At 43.1% G+C, this 20,712-nt stretch overlaps 1 protein-coding gene across 1 annotated transcript in view; it reads right to left on the bottom strand.

Moving 5' to 3' along the window:
- kcnh3 (potassium voltage-gated channel, subfamily H (eag-related), member 3) overlaps positions 1 to 20,712 on the bottom strand; it is a gene marked incomplete at both ends in the record, with an annotated part of 137,803 nt that overhangs the window by 19,147 nt on the left and 97,944 nt on the right. The window contains 6 exons of the mRNA XM_084084393.1: positions 2,811 to 3,060; positions 3,905 to 4,104; positions 7,425 to 7,820; positions 12,131 to 12,332; positions 16,261 to 16,418; positions 19,408 to 19,663. Of these exons, the coding sequence (XP_083940519.1) occupies positions 2,811 to 3,060; positions 3,905 to 4,104; positions 7,425 to 7,820; positions 12,131 to 12,332; positions 16,261 to 16,418; positions 19,408 to 19,663 (1,462 nt within the window). The remainder of the gene's footprint in view (positions 1 to 2,810; positions 3,061 to 3,904; positions 4,105 to 7,424; positions 7,821 to 12,130; positions 12,333 to 16,260; positions 16,419 to 19,407; positions 19,664 to 20,712) is intronic.

Raw genomic sequence — 20,712 nt, 5'->3', positions numbered from 1 at the left:
GTAAGCCTTCCATCTATCTATGTATCTGTCCATGCATCAGAAGGTCAGAGGGAACGTGGTCTCTAGGCGCACTGGACCTTGTCAACTCAGCACGGTCAGACACACACACCTGCTCTAAGCACCATCTTGGTGGGGGTGGGGGGCCACACTGAATGGTAAAAGAAGTGCAGCGAGATTAGACTATTACAATACTATTATTGTAGAAGGATGGAAAGGGAATTGATTTTTAAGGCCTCTCTGGTTGCTCTTTTGAGCTGCGAGCCGGCAGAATAAATGAGGTGTGAACCGAACACTTTCTGTGATGTAGAATATATGTGTACAGCGATTAAAGAGAAAAAGGCCACGGCCATGCAGCGGCATGACTGCTATGTGCGGTTTACACCCACACACTCTGTCTGTGTGTGGGAAGTAATCTCCTATTTCATACCAGCCCCTGAACCCTCCTACATAGTATACTGTAAGTGAGGACACAGGACTGCACAACAGGACATCACACAGTCTGTCTTTTTTCCCTCTTTCTCTCACTGCCCTCGACTTCATACTGTATGTCTCGCTGATATTCTGTGTCTGTGTGTGTGCTGTGTATGTATGTGTGTGTCTCAGCTACACAAGATTATGGCAGTAATCAAAACTCCTTCTCTCAGTGAGGAAGCCCGCGGCTCATCTAGTCTGTGTCACACTGCTATTCATTTGGTGCATGACACCTCACACACACTTCAATACCAAGCCTCTTGCACTGTACGTACACATAACTATCAGTAAGATCAAATTGCACATATACATCTAAAGGACATAATGAGTGCACACGTTCTCTGTCTGTCTCATACACACACACACACACACACGCTTTGACAAATGCTATATGCCTCCAACAAGTCCTTTCTGGCTCTAGTGAGAACTATTAGGCGCTGTGGTTTCTTCAGGGAGATCCAGCAGGTACGGTAGGTTTTTGAATGCCTCTAAGAGCCTCGTCTTGGCTCACTCTTCTGTCAATCTGTCACTTTTGTTTTGTTAATAACTATTAGGAAGGAGAGAGAACGAGAACAATGCCATTTTTATCATCTCTCTCTCAGCCTGTCCTCCCCCTCTAGACAGACATACCCTTCATTCATTCCCCCTGACTTTCTTTTCACCTTGACTTTTTCCTTTCATTCCCTCCTCCATCCATTCCTCCCTATCTCTGCCACTCATCATTAACCACATCTCTGCCCCTCATCATTAACCACAGTTCCAGCTGAATCCAGATCAGGTCAGTTACATTTGCCTGGATGAAGTCTCGGCACTGTGAAATTAGCTTGGCTGTAATAGTCACTGTGCAGAGAAATCATTCTCAGCACAGAATCTCTCTCCCCCCCTTTCTCTCTCTCTCTCTCTATAGGTTGGTTTTCAATCTCAGACCCTTTTTCCATTCCAGCTGTCTCTTTCTCTTTCTCTCCAAGGGTCTAAACTATGGTCATAGTTAATTTCATTATGTATTTACTTGTTGTCTTGGCTCATACAGATTATCCAGGGACATGGTGTAATCAAATGGATGCTTCTCACATTCATTAACCTACAATATAATACAGAGTGTACAATACGTCCTTCCATCACTCTTCAGTGGTCTCTCCTTGTTTGACTATTATACAGTATCACTATCTCATATATGAGGCTCTTCTCTATCTCTTTCCAAGAAATGGACTGTTGCCCCCCCCCCCCACCCTCAGAGTACATAACCATTTCGTTATTTCACAGCAATCACACAAATTCTAAGAAGTCTCATCATTTTCCACCATTACGGCCTACAGTATTTTTTAGGCTGTTTCAGCCAATTACAATTTTTACCCTCCTCCTTGTTGGAACCATCAAATCTGAAAAATAGGCTACGCAATAATACTAGCACTTTTTCTCATGCCATGGACGGCCCATGGCATGAGAAAACATTTTAAAATGTTTAGAAATGATACCTTTGTTAAATGCATCAAATATGTTAACATTTCATCAAGTCCATCAAATTGGAGAATAATTGTCTCCGCCGGGCCGAAAGGCATGGCGAGAGAGTATGTTTTGCTCCCTGTCCGTCCGTCCGTGTGTCCATCCGTTGACCCGGTCGCTGTGAAACTGTGCACACACACTCCCTGGATGCCACAGCAGAACCTCTGCCCCGCATTTTTCAGATCAGCCTGTCATAGCGCCACCATGAGGCCGACTTTTGCAAAACAATTTCTTTGCTCTTACTCCTTCAGATTCTGTCCAAAAGTCACGCAAATCGGTACACAGTATCTCTATAGTCATGTGATCAAGATGTATGTGTCTGATATTTTATATTACATCCTACTTGGCTAACATTGGCTTCCAAAGTTTGCAGGATAGGTCCGTTTTTAACAAAATTCCTCAAATCATGAACGCAGCGTGCAATATCCGTGAAATTTTGCACGCACATTCCCACTAGGCCACCCTTTTCACATTGGCCTGTTAAAGCGCCACCAGCAGGTCTAATTTAGCAAACCACATTTTTGGAACACAATGCCTCAAATCATGAATGCAGTGTCCGATTGCCGTGCAAGGCCTGAGAAGAAATGGCACCCTTTTCACGTTGGCCTATTTTAGCACCACCAGGAGGCCATAATAACCTATCTGACCTGGCGGAGACATGTGCTCGGAGGAGCACTTTTTCTAGTTTTTAATGAAAAGGCCTTGTTTTGGGGGGAAAAAAGCTTGAAATGAATTCATGACTGTTGAGAAGGTCGATACAATATGTTGAGCTTATGATGCGTTGTGCGATGCTAGTGGTCCAGAACTTAAAAAAGGTTGAGAAATGAGAACCTTACCCAGTATGGCCAGCACTGTGTTGTCCTTCAGCACCTCCATGGATCCAGAACAGACAAAGTAGATGGCCTGCAGGGCGTCCCCCTGCCGGATGAGGAACTCCCCTGGGGCACAGAAGGAGGTCTTAATGATGAGGGAGAGGGAGCGCAGGCACCCCCTGCTGGCCGACTCGAACAGGGGCAGCTGGAGCAGCTCCTTGTTCAGGTGCATGGCGATGTCCGCCCTCAGCTCATCTGGGAAGTCTTTCAGCAGCTATTCATGTGTTGGGGTGTGTACAGGGTGGGGGTTGGGAGTGTCAAGGGGAGGGGGGCGGGGTTGCAGATCAGTCAGGCTCTGCACTCAGGTTATATAAGGGCATTCATTGAATTTGAATATGTTTACCTGTGTTGGTGTTAACGCGACTTATATAATGATGCAGTTTACATTAAAAAGTCCCCTCCTTTTACCCCTCCCAAATCTCTGAATGATTGCCAATTTTCATGAATGTTCACCTATGACATGCCCAGAATAGATTAATCTTACATTTAGGGTGTGTTAGGTAATAAGATCTGTGTTTAACGTGTCTGCTGTTTTGAACACTACGGTATAGCCTATTATGTTCACCCATTTTCAACCTATCTTAATTTAATTGGTCCTCACTAATGTTCATTATGGTACCATTTTATCAAGAGCATTAGTGAGGACCATTTATATGACGATTGAAAATGTGTGAAGTTGTCCTTTATGAAATGGTTCAATAATGTGGCAATAAGCCAAACTGAACGTGGCAGTATGTGTAATATTTTATCTAGCTGACCAATCAGTAACCGATATGGATGTTACGCCTTCGGTATTTTATGCATCATGACTCACGGCAGTTTGCAATTAGGAAACAACACAGCCCATACTGCTCCCCTCCTCCCACACTGGCGCATAGCGAGTCCCCAAAGTACCACATATATGCAGAGACCACTTTGCCTCTGGAAATGGTCAATTCACCTGTTTGCTGCATGACTCACCCCAATCCACTCGCCCCAAAAGTAGGACTATAAGAGTGTTAAAATTGTAATTTGTAAGGGTCATATTTAACCCATATGGGTACACTGAGGATCCTTACCTCATTAACATCTATTCCATTGTTGACGGACCAGGTGGTCTGAAAACACTCTAGCATGCGCTGCTCCAGGGCCTTGGGCAGCCGGTGGACCCTGATGAAGTCCTTCAAGTCCTTTGTACGCGTGTGATAGAGGGATCGACGTGAGTACATCCTCTGAATGATGGCTGTCACGTTGCCAAACACCACAGCGTGCATCAGTGCTGGGAGACGGGAGGAGAAGTGGGGTTAAGTGTGTGTTGAGTGTGTTTGTTATGGTGGCCAGAGTGATAGTCCAATAAAAAACAAAAAACACTTGAGTCCAGCATGAAATCACACAATTATACATTACTATTTGTATGGAGAGCAGAGCTAGGAGACAGCTGTGGTGAGCCAATAAGCACTAAACCCATTGTGAAGGAAATTCATAATTAATCCATTATCATTTCATCTGATTGTTTACCATTTCTAATATACTTTAATGTTCTTTTGTACTAAACCCAACGTGTGTTGAAACATTGAAATAGTCTCCTGTGAATGTACAGTACATTGTACATTTTCAGACATTCACAACATAGTCACTTGTACTGATTGCATTCACAGAGGCACTCCATGCTGCCCAGGCTGCCTCCCACTCCTCAGTCCTAATCAGCCCTCAGCAGGGTCATTATAGTTAAAGCCATACTTGGTAGGTCAAAAAATAACAATTTTTAGCAACCTCTGCTGGTCACTACCGTCATTGCAGGTCTTTGGCGGAGTCCTGCATTACCCAGAATCCCATTTGTTTTCACCGGAAGGCGGAAGTGTTTCAAAACGCGTTCTGTTTGTTGTTTTATACTATCTGCGGATCGTTTCTCTTAGCCAGTGGAGCTTTAGTTACCGTGAGCTGTCTTTTCTTTTGCTGTTGTTTTTCCATCTTCAAATCCTATAATGCCATAAAAACAGCATGAAATTCCCTTTTGTTACTAGCGCGGTAGTTCCGGGCCAAACAGGAAACCGGTGTGTTTCCGTTTTCTGGCCAGATGACGTCATTTTCGCGGGAAAGACGCCTCTGTCCACTTTCAATAGAAAATATGTTTATAAAAGGCTTTTGGGGGGGAAATTTATGGAATGGGTGTTGTGAAACATTTGCCACTCACAAAAGATATACAATTTTACTTTATTTATTTTTTTAAAGTGACCTATTACTTTAACTAAAACTAACAAAATAACATAGAATCAACAAAACATTTTAGTTAATTAAAAAAAAGAAACAGTTTTGTGTGTTTAGAAAACGATCTAAAACTAATTACCATAGAGAAAATCTCCTTGGTTTTAGTCTTTGTTCATAGACAATATTTTTCTTCAAGAATAGTGAAAATAGCCCTACTGTACCTACAACCAACTTCACAACGCGTTGTGAACTTGTATTTCAGCTATTTTCACAATTTCAAGCTTGTTTGAATCTTGCACCTGACCTGATATTACAATTTACCCAGGGGTCTGTACTTGCCCCCCTCACTTTTTTTTTTTTTTTTTTACCTCTACATCAGATCCCTTGACATCTTACAGTGGATGTCTTATCACCGCCTCAAGCTCAACACAGAGCTCTGTCAGATACATTGCTATGATCACTCGATCGTGTAGTTTTACAACATCCAGAGGATCAGACCTTCCTCACAAGAAGTCTGCACATGCAGCTCCTTACTCAGGCCTCAGGCATGTCCAGGCTCGACTATTGCAACTCCCTCCTATTGCAATATCCCAAAAGTTTTCATTCTTTGTTTTCCCTTCCCTTGCTTCTGGTTGCTGAATCAAGGGCATACAGCCCTTACCTTCATGACATGATCCACCCGTTCTCACACACATCAGATAACACAGCATGTGTATCTGCCGCATCCTAGACTATTCTCTCTCACGATTCTCAAGCTGTGGAATGACCTCCACGGGAGGTCTGCAGTCAGGACTGCAGATTCACTCCACATCTCCCACCGCAATGCCGCAGTCTGAAAATTCACATCTTCACATTCCACCTCACCCCCTAGCTCTCCTAGTGTCCATTCTTGTCATGTATTTGTTGATGTGTGTTGGTTACTTCACATTATGTTATGTTCTTTAGATAGACATACTGTTTGCTTCACCACAATGCTAAGAATATTATTTAGATATCAGGTTGTTGTTTTAGACAGACGCTAGGTTTGGTGTTTACCTGCTATCCTAGTTACTTTGTAGCACTTCATTGTTTTCTTTGCACTCTAATTGCATGACCATTTACCCTGTCGATTGTTGACTTCATGCCCTTCACTGTCCTTGCACTTTGCACCCTCCTCCTTGTATTCTCACTTCCTCATTCTACCTCACTCATTCTTTTCTCTCTCTCTCTCTCTCTCCCCCAGGGTGGATGACAGCTCCTGCTGAGGTTATGGACACATGACCTAAACCTCCGGTTGGCCAACTATTCTCATACATGCAGGGGTAACACAAACACATGTGTGCTTACACACGTGTGCTATTTTCAGTCAGACATCCACAGGTCATGGCAGTTTTGGGTGTGTTCATTGCATTAGCTGATTTCTCTGAAACTATGGCAGTTCAGCAGGGCGGATAGAGTTAATTTATAAAACGTTCATTAGCAGCTTGGACCAGACCATTAGGTTTCATTGAAATGGACCCTTTACAGAGACAGCGCAAATCATGCCTAACTGTGTGATTGTGTGTAAATGAGTAATGTGTGTCCTGTCCAGTGAGTAGGTGGGTGGATGTGGGTGAAGGGACGTCGGGTGTGATAAATAACGATTGGGAGAGTTTTATGACTGAGAATATTTGTGTGCTCTGTGAACAAGGTTTTGTATCTATATTTGTGTATGCGTGGGAGTGTGTGTGTGTGTGTGTGTGTGTGTGTGTGTGTGTGTGTGTGTGTGTGTGTGTGTGTGTGAGTGTGAGTGTGAGAGAGAGAGAGAGAGAGAGAGAGAGAGAGAGAGACAGATGGAAGGCGTGTACTCATCTCTCACAGCCCACTTAGTGTGCATTGAGGCCTGAGGGGTCTGACGCCTCAGTGCATCCACTGCCCAAAAACCCTAGCCTGGTAAACCACCCGCTCGCGGAATTCAATTTCATTTCGATAAACTGTCTTTCTTGAGACATTAAATATTTCCAAAGCGGAAATAATACAATATTTAATGAATGAAAAATAGCAGCAAACAACAAACATAAGCTCTGTAATACCAGAACAGACTCAATGTGTGCGCGCATGCGTGTGTGTGAGTAAAATAAGATATGTATTGATCCCTGGGAGGAAATGCAGGTGTTTTACGCTTTGTTCAAGGGACAATAACGTCACGGACACAACTTCAGCTTTTACCACGGTCTATTGTCCAAACACACAAGCCATGGGACCAGCAAGACAACATCGCTGGACTTTCGGACACACAAAGCCAAGAAACAACACGTTTCTCAAGTAGCTGCGGCAGCAACAGCTAATTATTTTATTTGGTATACATACAGTATATTTTAGAAGGCACACAATTTGTATTAGACAACATACAGTATGTATTAGAAGACTCACCTCCTATGAGCATGGTACAGATGGAGAAGATCTTCTCTGAGTCTGTGTTGGCTGAGACATTGCCAAAGCCCACGCTGGTTAGACTGCTCAGGGCGAAGTAGAGTGATGTGACGTAGCTGCTCCGCATGGAGGGGCCCCCGCCCAGCATCCCGGAGCCCCCGTTTATCATGCCGGGCCCGGATGCCGCGGCCATGCCTCCGGCCACGCTGCTCCCATTCCATTGGCTGGAGTTCCAGGAGTCCCGCCCCACTGCCTCCGACCCAGACACGTTCCACTGGCTGCTGTTGGCCGGCACGCCGCTGACCACGCTGGGAGGCAGCGCATCGGGGGCCAGCGTGGCTAACGGAGGCAGAAAGTAAGGGGTGCCTAGACGCTTGGCCAGCTCATGGAGCCAGCCTGACACAGACACACACACACACACACACACACACACACACACACACACACACACACACACACATTGAGAGAGTGACAGCAAGTCAGACAGATAGAGACAGGCAGACAGAGAGAGACAGACGTAGACAGAGAGAGATAATTCCTCAGGGCAGTGATTGCAGTCAAGGTAATTTCACAGTGGTGGAAGCAGCATCCAGACAGACAGACAGACAGACAGACAGACAGACAGACATGGATTCAGCTGCAAATGAGGGTAATGAGGGAGAGACAGTTGGGTGGAGGACAAAATGAGGATGGTGGAAGGATATGAAGGCATGTAGGAAGACGAGGAAAGAAGAAGAAGAAGAAGAAGAATCCTGACATACACAATAGGGTTCATGTAGCTTTGTTGTTGGGAGTGGGATTCCTAATTATAATTTATATAATTATATTTCATACAGGGTCTCCTTTTCTACAGTTAACGAGTCCAGTCAAAAGAATGGAAAAAAGAAAAACATTCTCAAAGAGTTTCCATGGTGTTAACACCATGGAAACAGTTCTAGCTTTTCTGCCTCTGTCCAGGGTGCTGATCTGTCCTCGCTTCTGTCAAGGTTGCCAACAGTTATGAGGCACTGTCCAGGGTACTGATTCACTCTGAGTACATTCTCTCCTCCTCTCTCTACCCGTTTCTGTCCAACACTTGTTTGCAAGTTGCACGCTGCTGAACTTCAGATGAACTTTGTGCTTGATATTCTGTCTATGGAAGTCTGTCCATGTTAATAATTCAGTGAAAGCGACTGCAAAAGTCAAGTTTCAGGTGGCACATGCTAAAAGGGTTATCGTCTCCACCAGGCCGAAAGGCATGGCCGAGACTATGTCCCTCCGCCAGACCGAAAGGTATGGCCGAGACTATGTCCGTCCGTCCGTCCGTCTGTCCGTGGTTCTGTCTGTGATCAGCTAATCTCCGGCACCATTGGCTTGATCGCAGCGAAACTGTGCACACACACTCCCTGGAAGACAGAGCAGAACCTCTGCCCCAATGTTTTCACACGGGATTGTTATAACGCCACCAGGAGGCCGAGTTTTGTAAAACCATTTTTTTGACCGTACTCCTCCAGATTTTGTCAAAACACCACGCAAATCGGTACACAGAATCTCTATAGTCACTAAATGAAACGGGTCTTTCCAATTTTTTTACATTCCATCCTGATTGGCTAAGATTGGCTTCCAAAGTTTGTGGGAGTGCTCCGTTTTGAACAAAACACCTCAAATCATGAACACAGTGTGCAATTTTTGTGAAATGTTGAGCGCACATTCCCACTAGCAGTCCGATTTGTGTTTTTACTTATAACTGCATGGATCTGTGTAAAACTGTGTATGCGCACTCCCTAGGGGCCAAGGAAAAACCCTTTTCACATCTGTCTTTTATAGCGCCACCAGAAAGCCGACTTATGTAAAACTATTGTTTTTATATTACTCCTTCAGATTTTATCATACTCCTTAAAATTTCACGTACCTCGGTACACATGATCTCTATAGTCATGTGATCAAGACGGATCTGTTTGATTTTTCATATTCCATCCTGATTGGTTATGATTGACATCTAAAGTTTGCAGGAGTGGCCCGTTTTTAACAAAATGCTGCAAATCCTGAACGCAGGGGCCGTTTTTTTGCAAAAAAACAATGTTATGTTACTCCTGCAAATTTTGTCTAAACTTCACGCAAGTGATCAAGACGGATTCATCAGATTTTTCATATTACATCCTTTGGCGAATTCCGAACATTGCTGTAACCACAATAACCTACCTGACCTGGCGGAGACCTCAAGTTTTACTTTAAAATACTTCTGGGGGCATCTACTTGGGCTTTCATGTGCACCCCATCATCTTTTGGCATCAACTAGTGCCTGGTCATCGAATCTATTGATGTTGATGTCTTGGTGAGTCATTTCTACAGTATGATCAAAAGCCTTACTGTGGCTCAGTCAGCTTAGAGTTTACTACCCAGGGTGTGATTCCTTTGTTAAACCGGTTCTTATTCAACTGTTGATGTGCAGCAACCTTTGTCTCTGACCTGTACAGGTTACAGTAAACGTCTTGTCTTGCCATCTCCCACACTCTTCCTCATAACCACTATATTGTCATCCTCATCCTCACACTGTTTAGGTGCTTACTGATTGTTAACAACAGGGAGCAGTCATATACACAAATGGCAATCTGGTGGACTTGACCATTTACCACCTTATATAGTTTGTTGAGAGGGTTCTATACTGGTTCTATACTATACTACTTTTTTTTAAATAAAATAGCCGATCTGCTATTTTTATCAAATGTTTGCCTATCATGACATGCCAGAATAAGGAGGCTAGGGTTCATGTCCAAAAATAAAAAATATCTTCGTTCTTCAGTTCAACCTCAGTATACTCTCCTTTTGTTTGAGAGCTGGCCTTCTTCTCACTAAGGTAATGTAGGTGCATGTGTGCAAGTGTGTGGGCTTGTTTCTACTTAACACCTAAATGAAATGTACCCACTATTCATTTAATTAACTACAGCTGTGTTCCCCTGTTATGACATCTGTGATATCTGTGAAAAGGGTCCATGCCCTTGAATTATTGATGAGGCTGCCGACAAAAGACGCACGCCACCACTACAACTACAACGGGCCCTTGATTTGTATACTGTATAAGCAACATTTTGATCTAATGGATTTAATAGAACAGCCATAGTGGTCTCATCTGTTATAATATCGGATTCCGCTGTTTGTCTGACAGTGAATTGACTAAACGCTGACTCATATTATTGACCAGAATGTTGCTGTCTCTCATTATGTGATTTGCCGAAAGTGGCTTGGCACAAATCAATACAGAAAAAGGGACAGAGACAAAAACAGTGAGAGAGAAAGAGAGAGAGAGAGAGAGAGAGAGAGAGAGAGAGAGAGAGAGAGAGAGAGAGAGAGAGAGAGAGAGAGAGAGAGAGAGAGAGAGAGAAAGAAAGAGAGAGAGAGAGAGAGAGAGAGAGAGAGGGGTGACAGACAGTGGCAGTGAAAATGAGAGACAGAGAGACAGGCTGGCATGCCGATGCAGTGGACTCAAAATCACAAAAATCATTTTGCTGATGTCAGGTCTGTACATATGACAAGATCAAATGAGAGCAGAGATGTAATGTGTTAGTAATAAATATGAATGAAAATCACTGAAACACATTAAACTGCCCAAAAAATCCCTGAGTATACACCAACTTAATAAATAAATCTCCCCAGGGCAAAATATGGGTGGGTCTAAGCATCGTTCTGAGTTGAGGAGCGTGCGTGCGTGGGTGAGTGCGCACGTGTATGCATGCATGTACATGTGCACTTGTTTGTGTGTACGGAAATTTGTGCTTGTGAGCCCACACTAATGTGTGTGTGTGTGTGTGTGTGTGTGTGTGTGTGTGTGTGTGTGTGTGTGTGTGTGTGTGTGTGTGTGTGTGTGTGTGTGTGTGTGTGTGTGTGTGTGTGTGTCTCAGGCAAAGGATTTGTCAGGTTTGGGCTGAAGAACACATGGTCTGAGAATGATCGTTGCCACAATTCAGAGTCAAAAGGATTACAGCTTGATCCCTTCAGAAAAAGATGCACACGTCTGTTTGTGTGTGTTTATCACAGTGTAGGCTCAGGTTTTATGCCACCCGAGGGATCAGAGATCTTTCCTGTGAGGGATGCTTGCTGAACATCAACCAAATTCCACCTTATTAAAAGCATCAGTCTTGATGAGAATGCATGAGGGGCTGTGTCAGCACTGATACAAAATCACCAACATCAATCTGCTGAAGTCAGGTCTGTATGAGCTTACACCGCATGAACAAATGGGAGCAGATGTGTAAATACGTGAGTGATAAAGGTGAACGTATAGCTCGCAGGCAGCCATGGTGTGTTGGATGCTTCACATTCGTTTCAAACAAGACATTAACTTCAAACAAAGGAGCATGTGGTTTGTGCATACAGTGTTCGATTTGTAAAAGAAAAAAAAACATTTACCCAAGCCCTACTTTATATACTTTGTCATACAACAAATAGCAAAAATAGCCGATCTACAAGCTCACAATGCGTCGCATATCAGAAATATCCATTTCCCAAAAGGAAATCCATGTATTTAATTCAGTCTGACCAGTAGCAGGGGTAAAAGAAAACATAGCCTCACTGGCGATAAAAATTGATGACCAGAAGGGGGGGGGGGGGGGGTATCAAAATCAGAGGCATGGATTCCCCCTATTCCCCCCCAGCAAATCGAACTCTGTGTGCATATGTGCTGCATCTATACACGTATAACTGGTGCGTGCTTCTGCGATTAAACTAACCGATGTCCCACGAGCCGGGGCTCTCGATCTCTTTGCGTCCGATGAAGTACCAGACGCAGGCCATCCAGTGAGCCAGCAGGGCGAACATGGACATGAGCAGGGTCAACACCACAGCGCTGTACTGGGAGTAGCGCTCCAGCTTCTGGAGAAGTCTCAGCAGCCGCAGCAGCCGAACGGTCTTCAGCAGGTGGACCCCGAAGTACTGCAACAGAGAGATCATTGTTCACAGTGCATAAGGCCCTCTATTTACAGAACGTACTGTGATTGTGGATTGCTACTATACTACATTATACCATTATATATTATCTTACATTATTACTATTATACTATATTATATTATATCATAATATATTAGCTCACACTATTATATTTACCTTTATTGTTACATTATACTGATTTTGTACCTGCTATTATTGTTATTGCTGTCATAATTACTGCTGTTGCAACTACTTGTATTATTGTTTTTACTGTTATTGCTGCCATTGTTGCTTTTGCTTGTAGCTCTCTGTCTCTCTGTCTCTCCTTCTCTCAGTCTTTCTCTTTTCTCTCTTTCCCTCCGACACGGTCGAGGCAGATGGCCGCCCACCCTAGAGTCTGCCTGACATTTTTTCCAGTTGTGGGGGAGTTTTTCATTGACACTGTCCCAAAAATTGCTTGCTCAGGGTGGGACAATGTCTCTGCTCTACATGTAGTGTAGGGACAACATGTGTCTTGAGACAACTTGTTGTGATTTGGCACTATAATGAAATTGAATTGAATTGAAATTGTATATACTGTATAGGACCTCTAAGCCTATATCATTTATATATTGACACTGTCGAGCAGACACCAGCTATCTCCATTTCTCAATTTATTTATTTTTTTGGGCGGTGTAACCGCCCCTATATGTGAGGTTGGGACATTGACATTTGCTGCACTGTGATTGGCCACCCATTGTACCCCCCTAACCCTGCACTGTGATTGGCCACCCATTGTACACCCCTAACCCCTACACATTCAATGCAAATCTATACTTTTCTTTAAGTCAGCTTTCATCACTGTGATGACCACTAGCTGCACTGTGATTGGCTGACTCTATTGGCTGACTCTATTCAGCACTGTGATTGGCTAGCGAGACACATGGCACATGTGCATAGTCCTATAAATAGGACTATGCACTTAAAAAAACACTTTTTTTTTTTTTTAAGTGAGTCATGGGTCTGTGATGACCACTGTGATGACCACACCGCCCACTTCACACTGGGTGTGATTATTTATTTAATAAATCAGTGCTATTGAACACCCTTCACGTCTGGGTGTGGATTTTACAAATATTGAACCAATGAAAAGTTTTAAAAAGCACTTCTGACTAAACCTCCTAACTCCATTGGATCCTCAAAATGTCGGTCAAATCACATAACTCCTAACTTGTGGGGATAGTAGTTTTGTACATCATTGATTAGAATGACAAAGTCAGACGAAAAAAAACTCCACATTAATGGTCAAAAACCTCCTAACTCCACTTGAGCTGTATTTGGGTGAAGTGACGATGATATAAGGACAAGTATCTGACAATATATAAAGTCAACATAACAACTTTGATGAGGCAGTATAGTGTTGTTCTAAAAACATGCTTGTTTTTAAAAATGATATTACCTGTGTTACAGTACACTATATAGAATATCACCTGCATTCGTTGGCAACAACAAATTCTGGGTGATAATTAATTGACCATTGAATTAATAGATTAAAATGACTTAATTTTAATTACTCAGTCAATGTGGAAGTGGCCTGGTGAACGAAATGCTAGTCCTACTGGGATTCCCTGGCAGGTTGAAAACACAGCAGGTGCAGCTGGCTGTCAGCCTCACCATTATGCAGCTACAGTATTCTGTGAACCGAGGAAGGTCGCTGTTTTTTTGGTTCTGTGTTTTGCCATTTCGCGTCCGGATAACTCCAGTTTCTCCTCAGCTGTGATTTTTTTTTACAATTTCAACCACATTCAGCAACCATGTATGGTAGCTGACTTTCCTCCATGTTTGGCATGAGTTCCTTAAGTGGCGAGGTCGCTTACAGTGGCTTCTAACCACTAGAACCCTAACATCTCTATTATGGGGTGAACATTCAGTGAAAATAGCAGATCTACAAGCACACAATACATTGTCGATGTAGATGTGCTATTTTCGGTGAAGAGATTCAGTGAAGGGAAAAAAGGAGTGTACCTAGTATAGAGCCCTGGGGGACCCCCGGTCAACTAAGTATATACCGTAGGGTTCAAGTGGGTAAGCATGCATGGGAATCAACTGCTGTATAACAAACCCCCAGGGAAGATACAGGTTTAGCTTGTGTTGATTTTCAGCTGTCAGCAGCTCACCCAATTTAATTCGTCAAAACCAACACAAAGTACATTCAACGTGTTCGGAATAAGATGGCGCTCACCATCTGTTTCTATTCAAAATATGGAAATATTGATAAATTATTCCCATAGCAGGTTCTTAAGTATGTATTCATATTGGCCAGGATTAGAATGTTTGGTTCTGTGTCGCTCTTCTGCTTGATGAATAGCAGTTTGGCTAAAACCTTGAGTTAATAAATCCATCAGGGAGCTTATGCAATTATGCTTTCGTTATCCATTTCTCAAAGTTTGACTGACTCTCTGCCATTGCTCCACACTACCATTACTTGTGGAAAATAAACACAAGAACAAGATTATATCATGATTAAAAGCAATTCTTTCCACTGTATTTTCAAAGGTGACAGAACAAGCACCACACATATCTTCTTCCATGCAAATATGTGTGGACATCAGAATATCATATTAGTTGGTTATTAAGTTTGTTGTCATTTCTGCAGTACATACACAATATAGAAATTAAAGGTAGGGTAAGTGATTTTCTTTGGTTAAAATAAGTTTTATATAGCTCTATGTTCTGATAGTACTCATTGCTATAGACTGTTTGCTCAGTAACAGGAGTCTCCATGTCTCTCCAGCTCTTTATTAAACAGAAAATGCTTATTCAGGTCGGGATACGAATTTGATCTGATCAGGGGAACTCAGACAGGATACAGGTTAAACAAGTGAAATTGGAAGTTATGACACAAAGGGAAGCTCCCTCAGGTCTGGTGACGCAAACCTCCTTAAGATCCCCAAGTACCGTACCTGGGGCGATAGAGCCTTTGCTGGCCCACCCCTGTGGAATGCACTCCCCAAAACTCTCAGAGATGCCCCCACCCACCAAACCTTCAAAACCGACCTCTTCAAAATCACTTTCCCTAGCTAACTCCAACCCCCCCCCTTTCTTCTTTCCACTGTTTAAAAAAAAGAATCACCCCCTAATAAAGTTGTTTATTTATTGTTTTATCATGCCCCCATGTAAAGCGTCTTTGGGTACTCAGAAAAGCGCTATATAAATTTGAGATATTATTAAAGAAATTAGCAGACAAAATTGGAACTGGAATTGGAATTATACATGGGTACTATCCCCTGATTGGCTGAAATTTTGCAACCCACCTGAAAATATATCTTCTGTTTATTAATCCTTCCAAGTCGGCCATACCACCCATGACCATATTTTGTATTTCAAAACAAAATGCCAGACGCCAGAGGAGCTGGAGAGACAGGGAGACCCCTGTCAATTAACAAACACTCTATAGCAATGATCACTACGAGAACAGACAAGACATAATACCCCAAAAACAAGTAAATATTTACACACCCATCCATGTAAGACACCATTCAGTTCAATTCAGTGGTGGTTGGCATTCAGTGAACTCACTGTCCAGGAAAGACGCAATCACTAAACGTACTATCCCTTGGCAAAGCAGTAATATAAACACTAAAATCCTGCAGTGTACTCATCGCCTGAATGGTATTCATCCTGGATAGTGATATCACCTGTCACCATACAGTACAATGAGTCAATAGAACTGAGCTCTAAACCAACAAGAACAGACTTGTCTCCCGGTGTAGCGGTACCATACCATGAAATGAATTTAACTGAGATTGAGAATATGATCATCTCAACCATGCTGTTTTAATATGAAATAAACTGAAATACAAACATGCACGCGTACACGCACACGCACACACACACACACACACACACACACACACACACACACACACACACACAGACTGTGCAGAGACTCACCACACTGACGTTGAAAGCATAGAGGAGGTCAAAGGGCAGGGCGGCAATGAGGTCAACAAACAGCCAGGTGGTGACGTAGTGAAGGCAGATGGAGCGAGCGTCATACACCACCTGGCCTGACGTGCTCACATAGGTGGTCCGGAAGTTCAGCACTATGTCTGGAGGAGGAGCACCACAAGCACGCAAACAAATTTAACCAGTGGTGGACATTTACTTCAGTATAGGACTGCGCTTAAGTACCTAACCCTGGATAAGATCTCTCTCTCCAGCCTTGGGTCCATGCCCACCTCTGTCATCAGCCTAGACCACTGGTTCTCAACATGGGGTCCTTGAGGGGGCGTTTATTTGGACGGGACAGCGCATATTAATGAGCACCACACATACAATGCCGTGTAAATACACCAGATTTAGCGAGAATGCTAATTTCCATCCTTGGTCCCCATATAGAAAACAAGCAACATTACAAAAAAGAACACATATAAACATTTTGTAACTTTGTAACTCTCTAATAAGTCAAATGAACACTGAGATTTTTACAGTGTTCATTCGGGTCCTAGAGATCGTATCAAATGGGAGTCCATGGTCTAACTCTAATCCCCATAATCCATGTTAAAATGGGGGTTCTCGATGCACACCTCAATGGTTGGTGACAGTCAAAAAATGCATAATTCACGTTTCGGTCGTTAGACCTTCATCAGGACAGACAATGCATGTCTGCCAATGACAGACAACAGATTGTCTGTCCTGATGAAGGTCTAACGACCAAAACGTCGAAATAAAGACATATTGTTTTTTGCAAGTTTCTGACAGTGTGCGGTAGGGGTGTCACGATTCACTTACCTCACGATTCGATTCAAAATCGATTCCTAGGGTGCCGATTCGATTAAAATTGCGATTCTGCGATTAATTGATATTCGATTCGATTCTGCGATTTATTGCGATTTTCTAGGGTGCCGATTCGATTAAAATTGCGATTCTGCGATTTATTGCGATTTTCTAGGGTGTCGATTCGATTAAAATTGCGATTCTGCGATTAATTGATATTCGATTCTGCGATTTATTGCGATTTTATTAAAAAAAAAAAAAAAATTAAAAAAAAAAAAAAAAAAAAAAAATTAAAAAAAATTTAAAAAATCGATTTTAATATTTTGATTCGATTTTTAAAATCGTGGCATTAAGAATCGCGATTTATTCATGAATCGATTTTTTTTGACAGCCCTAGTGTGCGGGTCCTCTTCTTTGATTTCACCATCAGAGATCTCCTTTTGAAAAATGGGGGTTCTTGAAAACATTTTTTTTGAGAATCACTAGAGTCGAGGCCTGCAGTAGTCTAGGCCTTATAGACAACTGCACTACAGTCAAGAATACACTTAAGCCTCCCCCATGACAGCCGGGGCGCCTGATGGAGGGGAAAGGAACTGGTTGGAATAACGTGTTCCTTCCACGCGCTACGTCCTACCGGGGAAACTCCCCTCTGTCAGGTGATAAGAAGGTCAGTTGGCTCTCATGCATTGAAGGAGGCATGAGCTCGGCCCTGGCCTCCCTAGGCTGGTGAGGGAAGTGTAGTGCCCAGGATCACTTAGAAAATTGGCACTGGGTGAAAATGAAGGATTACAAAATCGTGGGATAAAAAAAAAGAAAAAAAAAGAATACACTTAAATGAACTGTCTGTTCGGTTCCATCTGATGTGGGTGCTGAGCACCATAACAATCATTCAATAGTAAGGAGTGCATATGACAGTTTGGACTTAATGCCCAGATAATAACTAGCAATGCTAAGTAACAGAGAAATGCCAGGTCAACAAGAGAGTTAAAAACACACTTAGCCACAGGAACCACATGAATCTCGGCATGTCCGAATAGGTGAACATTAAGCGAAAAATAAATAAACTTTGAATAAAATTGCTGATCTACAACGGGCGATCCCGGCCGACATCGTCCAAAAGATAAAGAAAATCCATCTTTTTTCGATTCCAGGCTCCCCCAGAAGAGTTAATGTCGAAGTGTCCTTGAGCAAGACGCTGAACCCCAAATTGCTCCTGATGAGCAGGTTGGTGCCTTGCATGGTTTCCTCCGCCATCGGTGTATGAATGTGTGTGTGTGTGAATGGGTGAATGTAATGCACAATCTATGTAAAGCGCTTTGGATAAATGCGCTATATAAATGCACCATTTACCATTTACAGGAGATAATCAGCAGTGCCTAAGAATTGTATTACTTCAAATGCATTATAGTGTAGACAGATAGAGAGGGTGTACTGACAAATTTAACTTCATACTAAAAAGCAACCATAAACATTTAATGGTGTCGTTAAATATAACTGTTCAGTAGGTTGCGACTCATTGATCAGGGGCAGCCAATTAATGCAATTATTTAATGGTTAAGGGAAACTTGAGATAGGCTACAGCATGTGTAAATCTACTGTGTTGGCTGAGCAAAGTATTGATACCCAGGCAGGCATATTATTTGTAACGAATGGCTATCTACTGACAGGAGTCAGCCATTTAACTGCGGGCGGTTCATATAATTTCATTACACAAGTATATTGATGAAGAGCTCAGATTCACTTTCAGCCATTAAAGGATATTGTCCATTGTAGAAAGGCTGACAGGAGTTTCCCCACATTTAGATGGATAAAAGTGGGGACAAAATGAATTATTGCTTGCAGGAAAACGAGTTAACAATGAAAAGTAATGGGTCTGTTGGTGATGGCTCACATCCTCGTATTGCTGTGTTACTTTGCAGCTTTACAAACTTCAGCTGCAACTTTGCTGAAGAAAATGGACTGCCTCAATATCCCACCAGGGTCTGGTAATTGAGTCATGAATAAATTACATATAATTTGCAAGTCCTGTTCCTTTAAAAAACGCCATTACACACAACACCTGAATAAATTACAGATAATTTGCACTAAGTCATGTTCCTTTAAAAGCCACCATTATATACAACACCTGGTGTTGTGTGTAATGGTGGGTGGATGGATGGATGGATGGAGGTACACGTGTGAGGTACACGTGTGAGCAAACTAGTTTGTTCCAGCATTAAGCCAATTAAGCAACAAGCAACATGGAAACCCAGTAAAATATAAAGCAGGCATGAACACCACAACGGATTCCTGTATGCAGTGTATGAGACTAATCTCCCTCACCTAACATGAACAGGATCTCCACCAGGATGTCGCTGACGCTGGGTGGGCTCCGGGGGACACTGCCCGCCTCGTCCCGCCCAGCCACCACGGTGAAACACACGTTATAGGGCACGGTGACCGCCACGTAGAAGGTCGCCAGCAGGATCAGCCAATCCCAGCCCGCCTTGAAGGTCCCGTAGTGGAGCAGGATGAAGCGGGATTTCTGAATGGCCGCCACCTTGTACTCTGGGATGGGGGGCTTGTCCCCGAACATGTTCTGAACGGGACAGAAGGGGGGGGGGGGGGTGCAGATGTTGACACCAAAAAATATATATACATTTGTACACTCCCTGTTGCATTTTATGTGAGCACTGTATGCCACTGGTCTAAATGTAGGGGTTGTTTAACACAAAATGAAATGGAAGCATCCCCACCTTCATGCTATCTGTGGTCGTGCATGCCACTGTTCACCGTGCATGCCAGCCAGTGTACCGTAGCAGGCTTATGGCCCATGTAAATAGTGTATGACTGGCTTGCGCCTCTGACCCACGGTTCTGCACACCCATTTCCGTCTCCTTATGGACAATTATTGATCAGGAGTACCTGAGCTAATTGCCTGTTCCTAATCCCTGCGATGAAAGCTCAGCAACGCGCTAACAGCGATAATCCTGTGTCCGTGACTCTGGAGGTAGAGGGTGTGTGTGTGTGTGTGTGTGTGTGTGTGTGTGTGTGTGTGTGTGTGTGTGTGTGTGTGTGTGTGTGTGTGTGTGTGTGTGTGTGTTTGTTCTGGGATGGACTGTAAATACTTCCATGTGTGTCTCGAGTCGAGTCTCAAAATCCAAGTCATCGGAAAAAACAACCAATTATCATTCCCTACTCATATTTTGAAGTCTTGTCAGGCACAGGACTGTGAGTTTGACGACCACATACTGACGCCAAAGCTACCCTATTGCGTATGATGTTGACGCAGACGGAATGCAGACCATATCGACTCAATGTTCCATTTTGACACTAAGGGTAGGCACAGTACAGTACTTTTGGTTAAGGTTAGGGTAAGGATTAAGATAAGGTTATGGTTAAGATAATAGTTTGGTGCATGCTTAAGTTAGAATCACTACAGGCTGGGTTGAGGCGATATCGTCTGCATTTCGTCTCCGTCAACATGGTATGTGAAAGGGGAACCTTGGCCAAAGGTACCTGACAAAGTGTAAAAATATGACAAGTAGGGAATGAGAATGGGATATGCTGCTGCATGCATACTGTACTGAATATCTACACTTCACCTACTGTAATGTATTAGCGTAGTATCTTACTTCTATGTAACAA

The sequence above is a fragment of the Gymnoscopelus microlampas genome (assembly GCF_963454915.1).
Source record: "Gymnoscopelus microlampas genome assembly, chromosome: 17".
Taxonomy (NCBI): Eukaryota; Metazoa; Chordata; class Actinopteri; order Myctophiformes; family Myctophidae; genus Gymnoscopelus; species Gymnoscopelus microlampas.
This window is presented reverse-complemented; position numbering and strand designations above follow the sequence as displayed.